The following is a 21,188-nucleotide window of genomic DNA, read 5'->3' on the forward strand; positions in this document are numbered from 1 at the left end:
TTTTTTTGGCGTGCAGCTGAATTCTGGACAGAGTGCTGTGTAGCTGATAACCAGCTTATGACCTTAAAGAAGAATTGAAAGAAGGTTGTATCCCTAGTAGGAAAACAAGTTTTGGCAGTGGGAAGGAAAATGGGAGGAAAATACAGTAAATGTAAATGTTTCTGTCTTTAGAATCATAGAACCATAGAATCAGAAAGGTTGGAAGAGACCTCTGGAGATCATCTAGTCCAACCTCCCTGCTCAGCAGGGTCACCCAGAGCACGGTAGACAGGGTTGCATCCAGGCAGGCCTTGAAGATCTCCRGAGAAGGAGACTCCACAACCTCTCTGGGCAACCTGTTCCAGTGCTCCATCACTCTCATAGTGAAGAAATTCCCCCTCACGTTCAGGCAGAACTTCCTGTGCTTCCGTTTCTGCCCGTTGCCTCTTGTCCTGTCACACAGGACAACTGAAAAGAGTTTGTCCCCATCCCCTTGACACCCTCCCTTCAGGTACTTATACGCATTGATAAGATCCCCCCTCAGTCTGCTCTTCCCCAGGCTGAAGAGGCCCAGCTCTCACAGCCGTTCCTCGTAGGGCAGGTGCTCCAGCCCTCTGATCATTGTTGTAGCCCTACGCTGGACTCTCTCCAGTAGCTCCATGTCTCTCTTGTCCTGGGGAGCCCAGGACTGGATACAGTACTCGATGAGGCCTCACCAGGGCTGAGCAGAAGGGCAGCAGGATCACCTCCTATACCTGCTGGCAACAGTCTTCCCAATGCACCCCACGAKGCCATTGGCTTTCTTGGCTACGAGGGCACATTGCTGGGCACAACTCATCATCCACCAGCACTCCCAGGTCCTTGTCTGCAGAGCTGCTCTCCAGCAGGTCAGCCCCCAGCTTGTCCTGGTGCCTGGGGTTATTTCTCCCTAGGTGCAGGACTCTGCACTTGCCCTTGTTGAACCTCAGGAGGTTCCTCTCTGCCCAGCTCTCCAGCCTGTCCAGGTCTCTCTGAATGGCAGCACAGCCCTCAGGTGTGTCAGCCCCTCCTCCCTGCTTGGGATCATCAGCAAACTTGCTGAGAAGGCACTCCATCCCCTCATCCAGGTCACTGATGAAATAGTTGAACAGGATGGGACCCAGTACCAAGCCCTTGGGGACACCACTAGCCACACGCCTCCAGCTAGACTCCACGCCACTGATGATGACCCTCTGAGCTCTGCCCTTCAGCCAGTTCTCAATCCACCTCACTGTCCACTCGTCTAACCCACACTTCCTGAGCTTCTCTAGGAGGATGTTGCGGGAGACAGTGTCGAAAGCCTTGCTGAAGTCAAGGGACACAACATCCACTGCTCTCCCCTCATCTACCCAGCCAGTCACTCTATCAGAGAAGGCTATCAGATTGGTTAAGCAGGACTTCCCCTTGGTGAATCCATGCTGGCTACTCCCAAACACCTTCTTTTCCTCCATATGTCTGGAGATGACATCCGGAAGGAGCTGTTCCATCACCTTTCCAGGGATGGAGGTGAGGCTGACTGGCCTGTAGTTGCCTGGGTCCTCCTTCTTGCCCTTCTTCCAGACTGGAGTGACACCGGCTTTCTTCCAGTCCTCAGGCACCTCTCCAGTTCTCCAGGACCTCTCAACGATGATGGAGAGCGGCCTGGCAACAACATCCACCAGCTCCCTCAGTACCCGTGGGTGCATCCCATCCGGGCCCATGCATTTGTGGCTGTCTAGCCTGCCCAGAAGGTCTCTAATCCTTTCCTCCTCAACCAAAGCAAAGTCTTCSCTTCTCTGGACTTTCTCCCTCACGTCCAGGCTGCAGGATTCCTGGGGGCTGCCCTCAGCAGAGAAGACTGAAGCAAAGGCGGCATTCAGTAATTCTGCCTTCTCTGTATCCCTTGTCACCAGGGCCCCCACCCCATCCAGTAGAGGACCCGCATTTTCCCTAGTTCTCCTCTTGCTGCTGATGTATTTGAAGGAGCCCTTCCTGTTGTCCTTGACATCCCTTGCCAGACTCAACTCCAGCTGGGCCTTAACCTTCCTTGCAGCATCTCTACATACTCTGGCTGCGTTCCTATCATTCTCCCACGTAGCCTGTCCCCTCTTCCACAGTCTGTGTACTTTCTTCTTCCGTCTGAATTTGACCAAGAGCTCCTTGCTCACCCATGCAGGTCTCCTGCCCCTTTTGCTGCACTTCTTACTCATAGGGATGCACTGCTCTTGAGCTTGGAGGAAGTGATGCTTGAATACTAGCCAGCTCTCATGGACCTCCCTTCCTTTTAGGGCCTTAACCCCATGAGATTCCACCAGTTAGGTCTCTGAAGATCCACAAGTCCCCTCTCCAGAAGTCCAGGGTTGCAATCCTGCTTGTTGTGTTGGTGTATGTGCATTTCAAAGAGGTGGTCATGCCTGCAGGTTTCCCAGGAAGGGTGTACAGGGGTCCCCCATAGCCATGTCCCAAATGCACATCCCCAGCTGCATGCACCCGTTGGAGGCCTCCCAGCCCAACTTGTGTTTTGTTGTCTACCCTGTCTCTATGACACTCCCCCTTCCCCCTTCCCCCTCCTACCTAGGTTAGTTTACAAATGGAATTAGTTTTGACATTGAAGTGTGTGAAATGTTACTGACTTCTGAACGCTTGGTGAGACCAGTCATTTATAATTGACTTAGATTTGCTTTATTTTGTACAGGTGACTGAACTGCACAGAAATCTGACCCTATGGCTGGCAAATTTGCTGATATACRTGGTCCCGGACAGTTTGTGCTATGAGTGTCCCCAAAGGCAGGATGCTGATATGGAAGAGGAGCTCAGATTTCTGAGTGCTCATAAGCTGGAAGAAGAAGCTGAAGAGCTGGTTGCCAAGATCAGCAGACTCTCTAGCTATATAATCAGGTATTAATGGAGGCTTTTAATTTCGTCAAAGGGATTTTCTCTAGGGAAAATGTGCGGTGTGGTGAGAGATTCATCATGTTGAAAGGTCCCGTCAATTTTCAGGAAAGCAAGAGAGGTTGGATGAAAAATGGGTTCCAAATCTGGTTTTCCTTAAATCTTTTCCCAGGTCCTAAATGTGCAATCTTACTGTGAAAATGCCTAGAGGACTTGCTGCCTATGTCAGCCTAGCGCTGTGTTTCTATCCTTAGAGACTGTGATGATGTTACAGACTCGGGGTTATGACTTCATTTGCAAAGACAAGATGTAGCTGAGGTTGGGCACATCTAAAGGGAGYGGCTGTCCCTCGTTTATTGCTAGCTCTGCTGTAAAACATGCTGGCGTCGGTGGTTGCAAGGACTTTGCCTACGCTGCAGCGGATGACCTCTGGAGGCCGCAAGGGCGGTGTAGGCAGTGAACTTGCAGTTCAGGACCCCGAAGCACAGCTTCTGCCTTATTTAGGAGCAGCACTCACATGTCCTCCATGGGTTAGTACAGCACAGGCACAGACAGGCTGTCTGGGAGGTCACCATGCGAGTARGATGGGGAAGGATGGCTCTTCTTGAGACTTCTCTTGCGCCAAGGTCTGGAGACAGCACATGGGTCCTGTGAGAGCAGCAGGATCCTGACTGAAGAGAAGAGAGCATCTGAGGGCATGGCTGCAGGGCTGATGGCATTCTGCATCTCTGCAGCTCCTGCCAGGAGATTGTCAGCACTATCCTTTGGAAGAAGCAGTCGGAGATGGATTTAGAAGATGACTTGGAGTTGCAGGAGCTGAATAAGATCAAGGTAGTAGGRGCCTGCATTTCTTGCTGTCCAGGTCTGGGGTAGGCCAGACTGCATTTCTGAAAGGTAGAGAAGGCATTTATGAAAGATAGAGAAAAATATATGCAATGGCTTCAAGAAGGAGGAAACCCTCTACTGCTCCTGTGGATTCCCTCAGTCCTCCAAGTTTCCTACTAACTCTGCAGCTCTGGAGAGCCCAGAATTTTGATGAGTTTGGATTGAGCTTTGTTATTTTCCTTACTGTGTTACACAGTACATACTTAAGGGCTCTTTTGTTACATGTATTATATGAATAGCAGGAGATTCAGCTCTGATTTAAAACTTGTCAGAGCCATGTATGTCTGGACTTGAGTGGTACTTAAGAGTTCCTGGGTGTGCTCGATGCAATGTACCTTTACACAACCTTGTGCAGGCAGCTGACCTACTTGCCTCTTTCTTATTCTACGTATTACTGCATCTGTACAATGTGTAGAGAGATAACTTACTCAAATATACGTTAATGACAATGTCTTGTTCTGGAGCACCTGGGGCATCATGACAGTATATATTTTCCATCTTCCTCCTGTAATTGCTACATAATCATCTCCAGGGCTTAGCTGAGCTTTGCCTATGTTTTAGGGATGTGAGATGTAGACCCTTTCCAAAACCCAAGCTGTGTTGAGTACAGGACAGATACCTTACTTTCCTTAAAGCAGTGTTGATCCTTTGCAAGAACTGAAAATATTTTTTCTGCAATGATTGTTCTRTATTAGCTTAGTGAATAAAAAATTAACACTTGAGATTCACACTCATTTCTCTCTTCCCCTCCGCCCCCCAAAGGTAGGGCAGTGGTCTGACAGATCATCCTTAGGGCTGGCCTGAGGAARAGCTTGTTGAATGATGAGTTGGTGTGAGTGATTTGCCAGTGGCAGATGCCATGTCTAAAAGCTTGGAGAAATGTGCCCTCTGTAGGGTGAGCATGCAACAGTCCAGGCTGGTTCTTGGAACAGATAAGCACAGAATGATGAAGTTGTTTAACTGAACAAATGAATACGATCACAGATATTTTTTGTACTCTGTTATCCTTTTTTTCTGTTATGTCTTCTCAGATTGAGTGCTGGAATTGGATTCAAGCATGTAGTCTCATTCTTTCAGAGATCAAAGGCACTCCAGTCTCCTTTCTGAATTTAGAAGAACTGAAAAAACTCTTTGGGTCAGAGGTATATAAGACTGCTTTTGCTATTCTAGGTTGAACCAGTTTAAAGATCTGTTTCAAAAATTTTTCTTAAGCAGCTACAGTCCAGTTTCAGGGCTAGGGGTGAGGGAAGAGGCTAGCGTGTGGAAGAGAAGGTGAAAGATGGTTAGTTTTGCCTAGGTTATCTGGATGGACAAAGGGAGYGTGCTATTAACCAGACCCTTATGGTACCTTACAGGCATTGCAACTGAAGCTTAAGGATACTGTTGTTCCTTCGTCTCAGGAAGGGTTTGAAGCTGAGGACATCAACAGTGATAAGAAACCCATAATGGAGGAAGAAACACTGAAAGTAAGGAGAAAATTGCTATTATGCAGATGACTGTAGTAGCTGCAGCATGCTGCTTTCCAGGAGGACCTTTTTTAGTTATTGCTCGCTGTATACTGCATGAAGCAGGCATTACAGTTGCCCTGAGCTAATATTATTTCTCCTATCTCTTGTTCATTTTCTCTCTCAGCAGCAGCCAGGGGCTGGCACYGATTTCCTGACTGAAGATGATGAAGCAACTGCAGACATGATCAGATATGTAGGACATGACTTCAATATCCACCTGAAGTCCCTGAAGTCAGACATCATTTCAGTCACTGGGGTAGGCACCTCCACCACAACAGTGTTTTTTAGCCTGTAGGCAGAGATCTGGAGCTGGAGTAGAGCTGCGTAGTCAATGTCTTTCAGCAGATCCTGCTTAATGCTTGTGTCAAACCCTGCTGGGGCAGTGCAAGGTGCTGGTGTTCTTTGATTCTTCTCTTATAACTATAAATTATTCACTGGAACAGTTACAGTCTCAGTTGGTCTCCCTGGCACATGCATTACCACCCTGTGCCATGGCCCCAGGGCTTCCATGGGACCAATGATRAGCAGAGTGTGTAGTCTGGGTCAGGACTACCAACAGAGATCAGGTGAGGGCTGGCAGCACTTTCAGGGGTGGTGAAAATGATAAAATGACTGAGCATGTTGGAGTGGAGTTGAAGAGGGATCAGCGATTCAGGGAGGTCCCAGAGCAACAGATAAGCRAGAAGTTCAGGTTGTTTTGGCCAGCTGTGCCTACTGGGTCTCTGTTTGCTCCACATCTTTGGGAATGGTACTCTTTGGAAGAGGACTCCAGGCTAAAGGCTGCTTTTGRTTAAGTTAGTCTCCAGCCAGGGGTCACGGGGCCTTTTGCAACCACTCCATAGCTGGTTAGTAATCTGGAGGGGGACCATGACCTACAGGAGTTGTGGATCAAACTGTCACGGGATGGTCTCACTCTTCAAGCATGCTGTACTGGTAGGGAACCGAGTGTGTGCTATGCTTCACACTGTACAGGTGGGTGGCTAGAGCAGAGTTACAGTGGCAGACGTAGGAGTTTTTCTTTATGGACCTTGATTTATTGTAAAAAAATGAATCCCTGGAAATCACAATTAATCCTCCAAAGCTTAGAATAGGAGCCTTTTGTTACATTTCCATAGAAGTCCTGGTTGCTTGCTTCAGATGAAGCACACTATCTTGTGCCTTGTTGGCCCCTTTGAGGAGCTGCCTCTTTCTGTTCTCTGAACCTCTTTTTGGTTTCTCGACTCCTGATTAGGCTGCAGCCATCTCTGACCTCAAGGAAAAAAAAAAAAAAAGCCCAATGAATGCACTGGCAGTTGAGGACGATTAGCCAGTGAGACATTCATGTCTGAAGCAGAGAAGCATATAAGTCTATTTTTAATGCCAGGATACGAGCAGATCCAGTCAAAATGAAATGCTTGCTAGCCCCTGTATTTACATGCTATGCTGACACTGAGCTTTTGTCTGTGTAGTGACTGTGCACCAGCACCAAACCAGGCATGTGCTGTAGCATGAAACCACCAACGGTGCATTTCATCTCACTTATGGAAGGTTTTGTTCTTCCCAACCAGAGGGAGATGACTGCCACCAAGTCGTCAACCTCCTTTTCTCAGAAAGAGTTTGAGACCCTGGCAATGGTGGAGCACCTGCAAGCGCGGCTCTTGTGAGTACTGATGCTCTACTGGAGGCATGGGCAGGGTTTCATTCCAGGCAAGTAGCTATTCTGGTTTCTGAGATTCTACTTCATCCATCTCTGCCAGCTTAATTATGGCTTCCTTCTCGTTGTCTTGGGCATTCATTGTGATTTATGTTAGCTGAAGATATGACCTCTTTTAATACTGGAGCTGTCCCTTATCTGTCTGCAAATTGTTTGCTTTGTGGATCAAYGGAGATATTCAGGATGCTTTCATGCAAGATGTCTTAATTGGTCAGGTCTTGTTAGCACTTTCAGGGTGCTCTGTGATTGCAGCTGAGTGCTTCCTGGGCCTGCCAGTGCCCAGCAGCTGGGCAGGCGTGAGTGTGATGTTGTGCCTAAGCGTGGGGAACACAGTGAAGAGGCACCCAAGTGGCTCCATGCAGAATCATACCGTGGTTTGTCCTGAGCCTAGTATAACAACTTTTTCCATGCCTATGCAGGCTTGAGCACATCTGCATTACATTCCCTCGTGCTATCTGCTTTATCTGTGATTTTGCGTTGTCCAGGTTATCCCTGCCCCATTAGCCTGCTTAACAGACTGTACTCTGTATTTATCCTTGTACAATGAAGACCAATACTTCACCCTTTGCTAGCAAACACTGAATTTTAAAATGAATTGAATTTTCAGGAATTACATAGCTGTGCAATGAAGTCTGTTTGCTATAGGCTTTTTAATAATGCCATTCTCTGAAATGTTAGATGTGTTTTATAGAGTCAGTTCTACTGAAAGATTTTCTAAATTTTTTTTGGGGGGGGGGTATCCTGCTAGCAGCTGCTTAAACTCAGGTTTCAGCATTATCTTGGCCTCTGCRTTTCAGGGAAACAGAGATCCGTGCTCAGAATGCAGAGGAGAGATCAGAATGTCTTGAAGAGAAGCTGGAAGAAGCTCTGGAGAGAATCCAGGAGTTGGAGAAAGAGCATAAATCTGTCCCAGAAGCAACATCTAAACAAGGGCAAGGTCAGGAGAATCAATGGGTTTGAACCCTCTGCTGGGTCTCAGAGAGAGAAGCAAWCTTTGAGCCACTTCATTCATCTCCCATTCAGTGCAGGACAGTCCCCTCCTAGGCACATTSTAGGGTTTTGTTGTCAGATGCCAAACAAGGAGGCTTTTACCATTCCCCTGGGAGATGATTTTAGACCAGAGGCAGCAGGAGCTGCTGGACTCAGCCTGCTTCTGAGAGAAAGGTATTTTGTTTGGTGCTGATGCAAGCTATTTCTAGGACAGCACTATAACTGGCTTTATCTTTCTTGTAAATAAGTGCTCCCTGTTACAATAAAGATGTTCTGTTCAGGAACACTGATTCCCAGGTACAAAAGAAATTATTTTTCAGGTCTTTCACTCTCAAAGGCCACAGATCTTCATGTAGATAGCTTTGGGACCTGTCATCGGAGTTGTGCCAGCTTTCCTATCCTGTCACCAGTRGTGTGTGTGGGGGGTACTCCTTTGCACTGCAGAGGAAGGTGTAAAGAGGCACCAGGAGCCWGAGGAGCTCTGAGAAAGCTTCCCCTGTTTGCTGCACAGAGCTTGGGCACAGCACAGTCCTGGCTTGCACAGGCAGTGTAGCTTATCTCTGACATAAAAGCAGGGCAGGGAGGCCAATTTAAGTGTGCTCAGTGTATTACATTATTACTCTGTATTTTTACTGGCTTCATTCTTTTTTTTTTCCTTTCAGAAAAAAATTTTCAAGAAAAAGTGTCAGAAGCTCTGGCTCAAAGGGCTCAAACTTCGCCCAAAGCTTCTACCTCTGGCCGATCCAAGAAACCCCGCAAAACCAAACATTAAAGAGTAGCAATGCCCAAGGGAAGTTTCTTAATGCCGATTTATAGTGCCCATTTATAGAACATCTCACCCCCTGTTTCATTGCCTTTACTTCTTTCTCCACTACAGCAACATCTCTGTGCCTGTGTCGTACAACTAGTGGGTTCAGCACTCCCTAGAATTGCTGATCTCATCATACATGTGCAAACAGAAGCACAACAGCAGTGTTCCTCCTACTCAGTTCACTCTGCATTTATGCTGTTCTTCCAGCTGGTTCTGCCACTTCTCTACTTGTCTCTGCTTATCCTCTACTCCCCCCATACCTCTAAACGACTTTGCGGCTTGTCTTCCTGTAATACTATCACTACCTCAACTTTTTCCTACCCATACCTCTCCCATCTGTGCTACCCACGCCCTGCCTTGCCCTGTGCTTGGCTCCTGATGTATTCACTGTTCTTCTGTTGCTCCATCTCGTTCTGCCTCACTCCATGTTGAATCATGCAAGTCATTTGCACCTCTTTCCTCTTGTACTGAGTGTTTTTCTTTTTTCCTCTTCTCAGTGCCAGTGTGGCCTGGTTGTAAGTCATGCAAGTTGCACCTTCTTGACCAAATTCCTGGCTAGATTTCTGATCACTYTAATCTTTTAATTTTCTTTCCTATTTTTGTTTTTAACTTACACATGAAAAAGCAACAACTTTTATTTATTTGAGGAGGGTACCTCCTTCATTCTCTGGGCTTTCAGATGGTATAGTTATCTGCTGACTGGTTAGGAAGAAATTGTACAGAAATGTACAGATTCTTCCCAAACTGAATCTTCTTTTGAAAGTTTTGTCCTTCTTTCAGAAGGCATGAAGCAGCCTGAAGCTAYGCATGATCCTGAAGGCCTTTCTCAGTTTGATGCCACAGGAGAGCAGCCAAGGTCACAAGATCAGACCTCAGATGATTCCACTTCACCCCCTCACTGCATTGAGATAAATTTAAAACACCTGCTCCATCTTGCTCTGACTTACGAGTTTAGGGTTTGAGCCTCCTGGCTCCACATCTGCAGGAGTCCTGCAGCATGAATAGGCCAAACTGCATGGTAGGGCAGTTGCCCTGGGCTTCTGCCTCTGCTGAGCCCAGGCCCTGAGGCAGTCAGTGGGGTTGCAATGTGTTGGAAGTCCAGCAGCAGCTGCCTGAATCTGGCATGGCTCTTCTCAGTCTGACCCAATCTCAGCAGGGAAGAGCAGGCAGTAAAACTGTCATGAATTGCGTTTGCCTCAGGCAGCCACTACCAACTCCCTGGGAGTAAATTCTATTTTGTAAACATCGTATGCCAGTAATCCCGAAATACATTCTTAAACTATGTTTTCGTGCTGCAAGGTTTTTGAAGGTAATATCTCCTAAAGGTAAAATGACAAGTTTCCACCAGCAATGTGTACTTAAAAGAGAGAAGATCTTGCTGGAACTAGGTGCATTCTTTTGAACTGATGATACTCTTAGCTAGCATTTGCCTTTTTTATAACTGAATATTGCTGAGAAGTTTTAATGCTTGACTCAGTAATTATGCCCTGACTTCTGCAGATATGACTGTAAACAGGGTAATGTGTGTGTATGTAGTACCATGTGTCTCAGTCTTATTTGTTGTTCAGGCTAAGAGTTGTTCTTTTTGTGCTTTATTCTATTCCTCGATTTGCCAAAGAACCTTGGTGTGGATGGATCATTTTACATGGAGTTAGAAATTTAGCTAAAGTGCTCAGAGAAATGATCAGCTGTAGTTCATGCTGTGCAGTATTTACACCCTTCTGCTCTAGGTTGGGAAACAGGCACCTATGCAAGCAGCGTGAGAAATAATTAGAACCATACAGCTCAGGTTCATCAGCGGAAGACAACAGAGCTGTTACATGCCCCAGAGCCAGTTTTGCATGACCAGTTTACTGCTGAGATCTATTACGGATTTTGGAACTGGGGCCACATTCGTGCCTCAGTCCTCTCATGAGAAGTTACAGTGAGAGAGCAAGCTGTATGTGAAATGCTCTCAGGAATTTACATCCAGAGCTTAGATGCTTGTGTGATCACTTGTAATTTCACAGGTGGAAATTTTCCACTTTCCTACCACTTTTTGCTGAGTATCCTTTGCTTTAAGAAAGCTGACAAATATTTGTGGAGAACGTTATAGGAACACTGCATATTGGGAAGGAGCTCAAGGAAGCTGAAGTCTCTGATTAAATACAGAGCACTTGGTAGTAGCAGAAGTGGACTTCTTGTGCTTCACTGTATTAAAGAAGTATCTGCAGTCCCTCCTTATGATACAATTGCATTTAAAGGAATTAGTACCAATAACATGGGCCTTGCTCATGGAGCATTACTAGCAGCTGAGGAGGGATTGAAAAAAACTAGTGGAAGCACAAAAATAAGTGATAGGCCAGGATATCCCTGCTAGGGCCTGTCATGGTGGCAAACTATTATATGGGCAGTTAGAGAAGAGCCCAAAAGTGCTTTCTAGTTCAGCCTCTATAGGTCACTGCTTGCCTCCAGCACCAGAACACTTGATGTTGGGGTGGGGGGCTGCTTCAAAGCTTGGGGAGATACTGCAGGTCTTGTAAAAGGGCAGAGGCAGAGTGTGTATCCACTGAAGGACACCAAGATGAAAGAAAGTGAGTATTGGGATTTCCTTTGTGCTCCGTATCTTTGCCARGGGCAACAAAGCAAGGATTTTATAGGAGTTTTGAGGTCTTTTTCTGATTCTGCCCTGTCTATAGGGCTGCACAAGGTAGCTGGAGTCTGTAAAAGAATTATTCTTCTCAAGGCAGATAGCTAGCTTYTCCAGTGTGGTGCTGGATTCTCCTTGTCAGCTCAGTGGGACCTGGCCAAGCAGATCATCTCTCTTTTTGGACATACACTACTGCTGGAAGCAGCCACCTACAAGCTTAGATCTTGTCCTTGCTCACCACCCAGCGGAAGGAAGCAGCAGCACAGCTGGTGTGCCTTGCTAGCAAGTACCAAGCCATAAAATGCTGCTCTTTCCTCATTTTCCTTCTTCCTTCTCTCTACCTAGTTTAGTACTAGAGGTTAAACATCTTAGTTGTGTGTGTGTGTAGATGGTAACCGAAATCTGGCATCCAGGACTGCCTCCAGGGCCACCAGGCAAGCAGTGAAGCTGTAAGGAAACCAGCCCAGCAGTGCCCACCAACCTGCCTGCAGGCTGAGCCTGCTCCTGTTGCCCTCCCCAGGAGCAGCTMCAGTTTGTCAGKCTCCTATCCTAGCCTGCCTGGCTCTTCTCACTCCTAATCAGCCATCACACTGAGGGAAAAGGCACTTGAGYAAGGATCCCTTCCATGCCACCTGAGCAGTTGCCCTTTCCCAGGGCACTGCACCTGGAGACTGGCTGTGAAGAGGCGCATGCTCCTGCCCAAGCAGTCCAGCCAGTCATACTTTGGCATTGTTTTACCACCCTGCTGTTAAGAYCTGCCCTTCTTTAAAAAATAGCCACTTACAGCCTTGGGTGCAGAAGGAAAACCCGAAGTGTTCAAGTACAAGGACAGACCCACAGGAAACCAATGCCTCTGATAAGATGTCTTTCCTGGGGGGCAGCCTGTGCATGCCTTCTTGATCCCAGTGTCAGGCTTTCTGCACTTTAATTCCCTGCAGCTCATGCTGGGAGGGGAGTTTAGGGATTTAGGGCTTTTAAGGTTATAAAGGCTAGTCTGTCCTTCCTGCTGATGYGATGAGGAAGGATGGATCAGACCACTGGAGTAAAGCTCTGTGGTGTCAGAGGTGTGTCTGGCCAGGTGAAAGAAGAAAGGAAGTGAAGACATCCCTCCTCCCTTGACCCCCCTGCTCACACACCCACCCATGYTCCTTGTGCTCCATGTTTTTTTCCTTTCCAAAGCAAGCAGAAACTTTTTGCATGTACAATCCGCTTTATATTACAGGCCTGGGCTGCCTTTCCTCCYGCCTCTGGCCCACGCGCTGCTGGTGGGCTGTAGACTAGCCTTCTTGCTCCTCTCTAGGCAGAACTGACTACAGCACTGCGGCAACCGTTTCTGGGGCAGYTCTTACAGCATGGGTGAGTCCTTCTTGTCTTTTGGGCTTTCTGGGAGGTTTGTGTCCTCCTTGAGGAGGCTGCTTACTCCTAGGGGACTGCGGGTGGCTGAAGAGACCAGGTTCATGAGATCCAAAGGCAAGGGCAAGATGAAGGCAGCAGGTTTCTCCGCAGCAAAAGAGTGCAGTGCATGGAGGTAACGGAGCTGAGCAGCAGCAGGGGCACCAGACAGAATCTCAGCTGCCATCCGCAAGGACTCTGAAGCAGCCTTTTCCCCCTCAGCAGCAATCACCTACCAAGAAGGGGAACAAAAAGGACATCAGTGAGGCTGGAGTGTAAGAAGACACGGACTGTTTATTACAGAGAGAGRTTATCACTGTGATCTCCCTAGAACTGGTGCAAATGCAACATCCCTGCTCTCTGAAGATCACAGCATGTGATAGACGTATCGATGCCCCAAAAGTTTAGGAACTCACATCTGTCTTGTTTTTGTTGATGCTACAGGCAGTTCAGGTGCTATTAGGCCCATCAGGGCTCACAGCTGGACAGATTCCTGCTGCAAAAASACAGGAAAAGGCAGCCCACCTAGGCTGGGCTGGGAGGGATGCTGGACATGGATTTTATCCAGGCTGTTGAGCAGCTCAGTGCAAATGATGGTGGCCAGCCTGCACTCAGCAAGGTGAGGAGGCACAGAGGGGAGAGCCCTGCTCTAGCCTCCTGAAGCAGCACTGAGGAAGAGAGAGACCTCCACAAGCATTGTGGGCTGCAGATAATCCCAGACTTCTTGCATGTCTTTCAGTCCTACACATAGGCCAGAGGCCAGATCTGGGCTTTCCAGGCAGACTCCCCTGGGCTGGACAAGCCTCCTATTGCAGCTCCCCTTACAGCTCTTGGGCAGGAATAAAAGGAGATAGATAAAAGGGTATGCCGTGAGCTATACCCTAATGTGGCRTATTCCAGAAACCTCAGCTGGAGGTGGGAGAGGAAAGAGGAATGCTTTGCAAGGAGATGGGAGGTCTTCAGTATGGGCATACCCGCACTTTGGCCTGCCTCTGAGCCTCTGCTTCCACAGCCAGGGACTGGCGGACTTCAGCAGGTAGCTGAATGTTGTTGCTGTGGGAGTAAGAGACAAGAATTAGCTGGGCTTCACAAAGCTAGGCTTCTGCTGGCAGCTGTGGGTAGTCGATCCRACTGTATGGTTAGACTGCTCAGAACTGGCTCCTCAGTCAGTCTCTGTAAAGCTGTTGGTTAACGTCCTTTGCTCTGAACTCCCTGAATGCCCCTTTTTCTTGCTTTAGCTTTCTACCTCCATCCTCATTCTTCTTTTCTAGCGTGCTTTTCTAATGAAGCCTGGTGTTCACAATCACTAGACAGCAATGAGACCTCTCTTACTTGTATTTTTGATGCTTGAAGCCTATGTTTACCCTTTATGAGACATCAGAGAATCCACTGGGAGACCACTCTTAAGATACGGTCATATTAATTTTCTTCTGTTCATACAGTTGCTTAGTCATTTATTAGACCCAAATTCACTTGGCTCCTGCTTCTGTGGCCCTCTGTGTGATGAGCGAGACTCACCCTTCTCCATGGGCTTCTGAGCAATAAGCCCATCCCAACCAGTGCTGAGACCCCAAGGCCTTTGATCCAGTCTGAGAAACAGAAGGTTTGGTGTCTGCTCTGACTCCTGGGCCACGAGAAGTGGGTACAACTCTGCCAGGAACAGTAGTGAAATGGCAATGAGATCCTAGCTAAGGATCTTGCCCTGGCTGTCAGTACAGGAGCAAGTGCTATCTTTGYTTGTGAAAGTTTTACTCTAAGCAATGGCTGAAAGGGGCAAGGAAAAACCTGTCAGGAGAGGGCCAGAGGAAAGGCAGAAGAGGAGCAGGCAGCAGYGACCACAGCAAGACAGGTAATTGCAAAGAGCCAGGGAGGCCTCCTCTACTGGCACTTCCTACCTACATTTCTGTTCTCTCCATCTTGATCCCCCAGCAGCCTGTGACGGCATCCAAGGCCACCTGCAAAGAGGAGGATTTTCTGAGTGTAAGGACACTAGCCCTTGCCCACGCCCCTCTCAGGGAGTCAGGCAGCGCAGGGACATTAACTCAAGGTAATTAACAGCAAGACTTTAGGGTAGCTTTGTCAGTTTGTGCGCGCTATTGTAGGAGGCTGCTCAGAACTAAAATTATCTCCCTCATTTCACTTTTGATTCGTGTGTCTCCCGTAAGTTTTACACGATTTAACCTGTCCATACWGGTTTGAGTGTGAAACCAATTCAGTTCCCCAGAAAACTGAGTTCCTGACTGGCCTCATATGTGTAGGTGTTATGCCACCACAGAACTGCTACTAGAAATCCCTTATACACAGGATTTATGGCAAATTGGTCAGGCTGCAGAAGAAATTTCCTGTGAGAATCTCCTCTCTGGGTAAGTACTGAAACTGGGCTATTGCAAAGCACTTGTGAAGCTATTTTAAGATGTTCCTTCATCTCCTCACACCACACCATTTACTACTCCCTGTGGCTGCCTTTAGTGGCCACACTGTAGATTCTTCCCCTAAAGTGATCTGAGTTTAAAATACACATCCCATTTTTCTGTGAAGGACTATGTGTTGTTATTGCACCCTTTTCAACCCTGTGTATGTGATTCTGTGGGGCTGATCACCCTCCAAGCCTCTCTGTGGAGCCTCAATTCACTCCTTGTTCTGCCCACTCTCTCCCTGTGGAAGCACCTTTATCTCCTGGCTGATACTCTTCCTCTCCAGTAGGAGTTCAGAGAAGGCTCGGTGCGCTAGGAGGCGCTTTGTGGTAGTCTGCACCAGCAGCTGGATGGCACTGGAGATGCTGGTCAGGGTGGTGAGGAGAAGAGAGGCGTTCTCCAGCCGGTAGTAGCAGACAGCATCTATCTCCAAGGTAACCATGTCTTTGGTCACCACCTAAGCGGAAGACATTAAGGGAGATGGAGCTGGTTCTGACAATTCTAAGGTAGATCCTCTAAGGTAGCTGTGGGACCCTGTGCAAGCCACCAACCATCCTCGGCCACGTTTTCCTGCCCATTGCTGTCTGGTCCATTCCTGTTCTGAGCACACAGGCTGTGTCCTGCAGTCTGTGCACAGAGCCTTGCTCAGTGTTACTGAGTAGAGYGTCCAGAAAGACCTGCTTCATACCACAAAGGTGAGCCTGGGTTTGCTGCCAGATTAAGACAGTGCTGCTGGCAATGAAGCAGCACAGGCAACAGGTCCCAAAACAAGAGGCGATATTACATGTTTGTCCTGCGTAACCGTGGCTAGGGAGGCTACAGATTCCTRGGTTAGTAGGGAGGGTTCAGCCCCTCCTTCTTCCCAGCCTTAACAGGAGCAGCAGCTCCTCTCTTAAGGGACATCCTTGTAAGATCTTACAGTCTGTGCTCCTGACATCTCTGCACGGATTCTTCAGTGTGGTAGGTAAAAACCTAGTCCTGTATCTGTAGCCGAACCACCTCCTCTTTTTGCTGTATGTTATCATTAAAGCATTTCAAATTGAACAGGACTTTACCAGTAGTTTTACAATAAAAGAAAAATACTATGGTTGGTATATTTTTGCCTTCCATTTTCTGAGGCATTACGGTTACTCTGAGATTTTTTTTTTTCAAGCTTTTCTATGCAACCGTGAAGGCTGGAAAGTTAAGACTAGGGAGATAGGGACTTCTCATAGAAAAGAAATGGCAGTGCTGCATAGTATTTTATGGCCAATAGATTGGTACTTTGTGACGTGGAACAAGAATYGTTGTATTAATTATATGCTGCTTTCTTAACAGCAGGACCAAATCAGTGCTGAACTCAGGCAGGCCTGACCRGTCCCAGAGAGGTGTAATGCTACAGAGAGACTCGAGAGTGAACATACAGGGTGGAGAACCATACCTGGTGGAAGGGGATCTCTAGGGTTTTGACACGGAGGTCTACCTTGTGATATGTGTCCAAACAGGGAAGGAAGAAGAAAAGGCCTGTGGGGGGAAGAGAAAGAGGCAGCTGGTTAGCATCAGAACCACAGAAATTTCCTTTCCTGCTCTGAGGACCAGGAGAGGGATTAGCATGAAGAACTAGAAAGAAATAGCAATATATGGGCTCAAAATCTGGGACTACTTCAGTAAGGAAAGCATGGACTTCAGTATAGACTCCTTCATCAGAAGCTGATGGTTCTATCATCTCCTGTCTGGTTGGGCCTGTTGCAGAGGTAAAAAGGTACTAGCATGTGAGCTTTGGGAGAGCAYGGAGAAGAGGAGGGACAGCTGTGGGGAGCTGAAGGAAGATCTTACCAGGCCCTCTGGCTCTGCCAGGAAGGAGATGACCAAGTCGGAAAACAATGGCTCTCTCATACTCCCGCACTACCTGCCGGGGGAAAAAAAAAGAGCGAGACTAGGCTGGAGGGAAGGGCTAGGGCCAGAGGAAAGAAAGGGGCTGCAAAGCCCTGCAACAGGAGGATTTCAGCAGATGTGAACTATTGGATTCACCTGTCACTAAGAGTCCTTTACCCCAGCAGAGAACCTAGTCTAGAACTACCAGTTGGCTTGTGCATGAAAGGCACAAGAATAGCAGCCCTGTGACGGCCTGTGGCTGGGTGAGAGCAGCCCATGTTGGTTCTGCCCGGAGTTTCCCAGGATGAGGCCAGCGCTCTGCTTCCTTATTGTTTGGCCAAACTTGAACACCCTAAGCTTAAATGTTTCACCTTGGTTATTTGCCTCCAAAGAAACTACATGTGCATGTCTGTGTGTGCGTTCACATACGTGTGTAAGATCTGCGCCACAGTAGTGATGCTCTTTTTGAGAACAAGATGCATGCTGAACTTCCTGAGGAATGGAAACTGAAATGTGCCTACTCTGAGCCGTGTTATAAACCTCTGGGAGAACAGGAGGTAGGGGAAAAATCAACTATGAACATCAGATTGACATATTAGACTAAATTTCATACATTTACAGATTTGTTTTACCTTAAAATGATTTAAAAACTGTACATTGCAAAATCTATTCATTCTGTTGTTGTAATGCAGCCATCTCCTGGCTGGGTAGGCTGAAGGTTATGTTTAAAAGTGAACAGAAATGTTACCYCCATAACTAATTTTAAGAAGGAGGAACATATGCTCCCTCTGCTGATGTGACAACAGAAGTATTAGGCAGGCAATGTTTGGACCCCCCTGTGAAGCCCATCTGYTGCAGTAATATATGATAAAGAATAAGACAAAATTAATGATGAGCTGATGAAGTGCAAATAAGAAGGCTGTAGACCAACAAAGCTTTATGATGGTGTCCCACACATGCTGAATCAGTGGGTTACACCCACCTCAGACATCAAATGCTAAACACGGAGAGGCCCCATGACCATTCTCACCTTCATGCAGAACCAGACAGAAATGGGGAAGGTCATTATGATGAACAGGAAAGACAAGATGGTCAGAAGCCATTCACAGATGCCTAGACCTGGAGACTTTATACCTAGGGAGAAATCCAACATGACTGTGTTAGGAGGGGTCTGCTCCCAAGGAACTGATGTGCTGAGACTTGCCTGCATAAATCAGCCTCTATATTGATGTTTCCCAAGACCTGGTGCATGTGTGAACCATTGACTCTCTCTCGAGCTATGTTAAAGAATAGCTCCTGCCCCACGTGGCTAGGCATTGCCAGGACAGACTGATATATTCTGCCTCTACTTGGCTGGCAAAAATTGAGCTTGGGTCTCTATGCTTCTACATAACGCCTTTACTAGAGCCTTCGGTTTGAAGACCTGAGGCAGCTAAGTAGTATGTAAGGGCTTCAAATGGGCAACCTGTTGGCTGGGTTGGGACCCTAGAAGCTTATCTGAAAGACAAAGTGACTACCAGGGAGATAGGAGCAAGCTAAAACCTTCATTCAACTCTAGGGCAGCRAAGTGGCTGATACGGGAGAGGAAAAGTGATGCTGGCTCCTGTAACACACATCTGACAAGCCTGTGGTGATTTAGGGGCCAAGGAGGCCCAGCCATCTGCCAAAGGACTTGTGATGCAGATTGAGTCAAAAGACAGCCCTGTCCCCCAGAACTGGCCTTTACCCTTTGCTCGGGTGAGCAGGCCCAAGCCACAGAAATGATCTCAGGTTATCTCAGCTTTAAATGGAAATGACTTCTGCCTGGCCTGGAGGCTTCCCCTGTCAGATGACTCTCAGACAAGAGGGTGGCCCTGCATGTCTCAGCCTTGGTTCCTTCTGCTAGGACTGCAAGGATGCTGCCTCAACCTTTAATGTTCCAGCAATGCTCCATCCTATTGCAGCAGGCCAGAAGTCTGGTCAACACATGGCCCGGATGAGAGCTGCTCTCGAGTGTTACCAGAAGGGGAGCACTGAGTATGAGCCTCAAGCACATCCCTGTGGTGCAGTTATTAGTGCTGTACTCCTAAGGCTAACTCCTTCCACCTAAGAGAGGGCAAGCAGAAAGGAGATGAGAGCAGACAACAGATGCAGCTAGAGAGCAGTGAGCCGAAGCACAGAGGATGCTGAGGATGTTACTGCTTGTTGTAAAGTTTGTTGCTTTGCTAGAGAGCACTGATCCACCCATACTGATTGCAGAAGCTGGCTGGGAGGGTTGAATCTCCCAGAAAAACTACATGTCTGTGCAAGGTGGGTGTGAAGGCACTCACCATGCAGAGAGCAGTCACAAGTGACGTACGCAGGGTCCAAAAGCCCATAGCTTTTCAACCCTTCTATGAATCATACCTTCCTCTTGCCGCTCACTGTCCAGCAATGCCAACGCCTCCATTTCTTCATCAGATATCACGTCATCCACGTCCACCACTGTGGATGTGTGCACCTTACCATCCGCCCCTGTGGTGCTCTTGATCTCCTTTGCTTTCTCTTGCTTTACGTCTCCCCTTCCCTTGCTGGCTTCTCTGTTGCTCTCCCTCTTCTCCCATCTGCTCTGCGTAGCTGGGGACTCCCTGTTTCTCCTGTGAGACTCTCTGGAGGAGCTACGGGACCTCTTATCCATCTTCATCTGATTCTCTGAGCTGAGGAGAATGCAGCTGCCTGTGGCAGTAGGTGAATTTGTGCTTGAATTTATTACTGCAGGCAGGAAAACTGGGCAGGGGAGGAGAGAAAGGGAGGCGTCAGATGTGGGAGGCCTGTTCCAAGTTTAACATAGGCTTGTCAGAYGTAGCAGGCAGTGACGTGAGCAAGCTGTTTCCCAGCTGCTCTGCTCTCATTGCACGCTGCTGGGGAGATGGGAAGGAAGGTTAGACCYGCACAGAGTGGACTCCAGGTCGATGTTCTTCATGTATCTTCCTGGCTTTGGAAAAAAAAATACTATCAAAAGCACTCAGATTATTTTTATTAGATGGTTTCTGCAAAGCTGTTGAAAAGCAACTTGAAAATAACTGTCAGGCAGTTGGCTCAGAAGACCTCAAGGGTGAGAATGACCCAGCCCACTTAAGATCAGGGTAAAAAGCCTGTGCTAGCGAGACCAATTTCTAACTCAGCAATGTTGGGAGAGGGCGTTGCTGAGAACGGCTGGGTGAGCAGCACCTCACGCTGGCTCTGCTCCCTACAAGCCCTTTGGCCAGCAGAACGAGGGATGTTGGTGGCAAACTCCACAGCAGGAGAGGGGCCGTGCAGACACTGATACCGGCTGCTGCTGCGTCAACCTCTGCGAGGGCTCCACGAAGAGCCGAGTTTTCAGCTCCTTCAGGAAAAGGCTGCCGTACGGCACCGACCGTGGGGACATCTGTGGAAACGTGGGTCCTGTCTTCTCTGGGGAGAGGGGAGGTAACAGGCATTTTGGCTTCGTCAGGCTGCAGTTGAGGACGAGGTTTTGGTGCAAGGCAGATGTCAAGGCGTAGGAGCAGGACGTGGCTCAAATGCAGGAGCGCTGACGTCCCTTTTAATGAGCTGAGCGTGGGGCTTCCCAGCAGGGAGACCGACGGCGCGGAGGAGCGGGAGAGGGGAGATGCCGGCCTTGTTTTCTCTTGGATTCCTGTTTTATTGGAGACCTTTGGCCTGCCTAGAGTCAGGATATTAGATGCAGGGTGGGCAGGAGCACTGGTTCACTGCTTTCTGCGCTCCTTCGTGCCTTGCTAGTGGGTCACCGGGGAAGCAACGAATGAATAGGGCTGATGGAAGAGGAGAAAAATTGTGGGGAAATAGGGCACAATTAATGAATTCATACAGCGTCTGTACTTGCTTTCAGTGCTTCGGAGACCTTTAACGTGTGCGCCTTTTTCATGTTAACGCTGGGCCAGCGTGGGACAGAAAGACACAGTTTCCATCCACTGAAAGCACAAGTCGGATTTTTAGCAGCAACAGAACAATTTCCCAGGTTTGATTTCAGCCAGGCAGCATCCACCCTGCCGTGCACTTCCCCCCTCCCCGCCCCAGGATGGGATGAAAAATACAAGCGTATTCTTGACCACGCCGAGGCGTGGGTTCCCCTTGGGCTGTCCTGGAGGGCTCGCGGGGCCGGGGCCGCGGCCGGGGCTGGAGC

The 21,188-nt window shown here is 48.1% G+C and overlaps 3 protein-coding genes across 3 annotated transcripts in view; 2 read left to right on the forward strand and 1 right to left on the reverse strand.

The window, feature by feature from the left end:
* Window positions 1-9,275, forward strand: part of AXDND1 (axonemal dynein light chain domain containing 1) — a 29,232-nt gene extending 19,957 nt beyond the window's left edge. Inside the window, exons 15-22 of the mRNA XM_085300994.1 lie at window positions 2,672-2,874; window positions 3,603-3,699; window positions 4,785-4,895; window positions 5,109-5,219; window positions 5,386-5,517; window positions 6,809-6,900; window positions 7,752-7,891; window positions 8,607-9,275. Of these exons, the coding sequence (XP_085157120.1) occupies window positions 2,672-2,874; window positions 3,603-3,699; window positions 4,785-4,895; window positions 5,109-5,219; window positions 5,386-5,517; window positions 6,809-6,900; window positions 7,752-7,891; window positions 8,607-8,716 (996 nt within the window). The 3' untranslated portion in view covers window positions 8,717-9,275. The remainder of the gene's footprint in view (window positions 1-2,671; window positions 2,875-3,602; window positions 3,700-4,784; window positions 4,896-5,108; window positions 5,220-5,385; window positions 5,518-6,808; window positions 6,901-7,751; window positions 7,892-8,606) is intronic.
* A 3,427-nt stretch (window positions 9,276-12,702) lies between these two features.
* NPHS2 (NPHS2 stomatin family member, podocin) lies at window positions 12,703-19,726 on the reverse strand. Its single transcript, XM_085300815.1, has 8 exons — window positions 19,430-19,726; window positions 18,075-18,178; window positions 17,006-17,078; window positions 16,611-16,693; window positions 15,444-15,647; window positions 14,676-14,731; window positions 13,751-13,829; window positions 12,703-13,008 (listed from the first exon to the last, which is right to left on the reverse strand). Exons 1-8 carry the CDS (start codon window positions 19,704-19,706, stop codon window positions 12,730-12,732), a joined length of 1,155 nt encoding a protein of 384 aa, XP_085156941.1. The 5' UTR covers window positions 19,707-19,726; the 3' UTR covers window positions 12,703-12,729.
* Window positions 19,727-21,011: 1,285 nt separating this feature from the next.
* TDRD5 (tudor domain containing 5) overlaps window positions 21,012-21,188 on the forward strand; it is a 30,451-nt gene continuing 30,274 nt past the window's right edge. The window contains exon 1 of the mRNA XM_085300995.1: window positions 21,012-21,023. The gene's annotated coding sequence lies outside the window, so the exon portion shown is untranslated. The remainder of the gene's footprint in view (window positions 21,024-21,188) is intronic.

Source organism: Rhea americana, unplaced genomic scaffold, assembly GCF_003343005.1.
Source record: "Rhea americana isolate MKP2758 unplaced genomic scaffold, rheAme1 scaffold_17, whole genome shotgun sequence".
Lineage (NCBI taxonomy): Eukaryota > Metazoa > Chordata > Aves > Rheiformes > Rheidae > Rhea > Rhea americana.

Excerpts from the sequence above, each read along its gene's own strand:
- NPHS2 (XM_085300815.1), bottom strand. The coding sequence starts at position 19,706 with ATGAAGATGGATAAGAGGTCCCGTAGCTCCTCCAGAGAGTCTCACAGG. Across the intron at positions 18,179-19,429 it reads CAGTGAGCGGCAAGAGGAAG|GTATAAAGTCTCCAGGTCTA; the intron begins GTATGATTCATA and ends ATTTCTCCCTAG. Across the intron at positions 13,009-13,750 it reads AGAGGCAGGCCAAAGTGCGG|GTGATTGCTGCTGAGGGGGA; the intron begins GTATGCCCATAC and ends CCTTCTTGGTAG.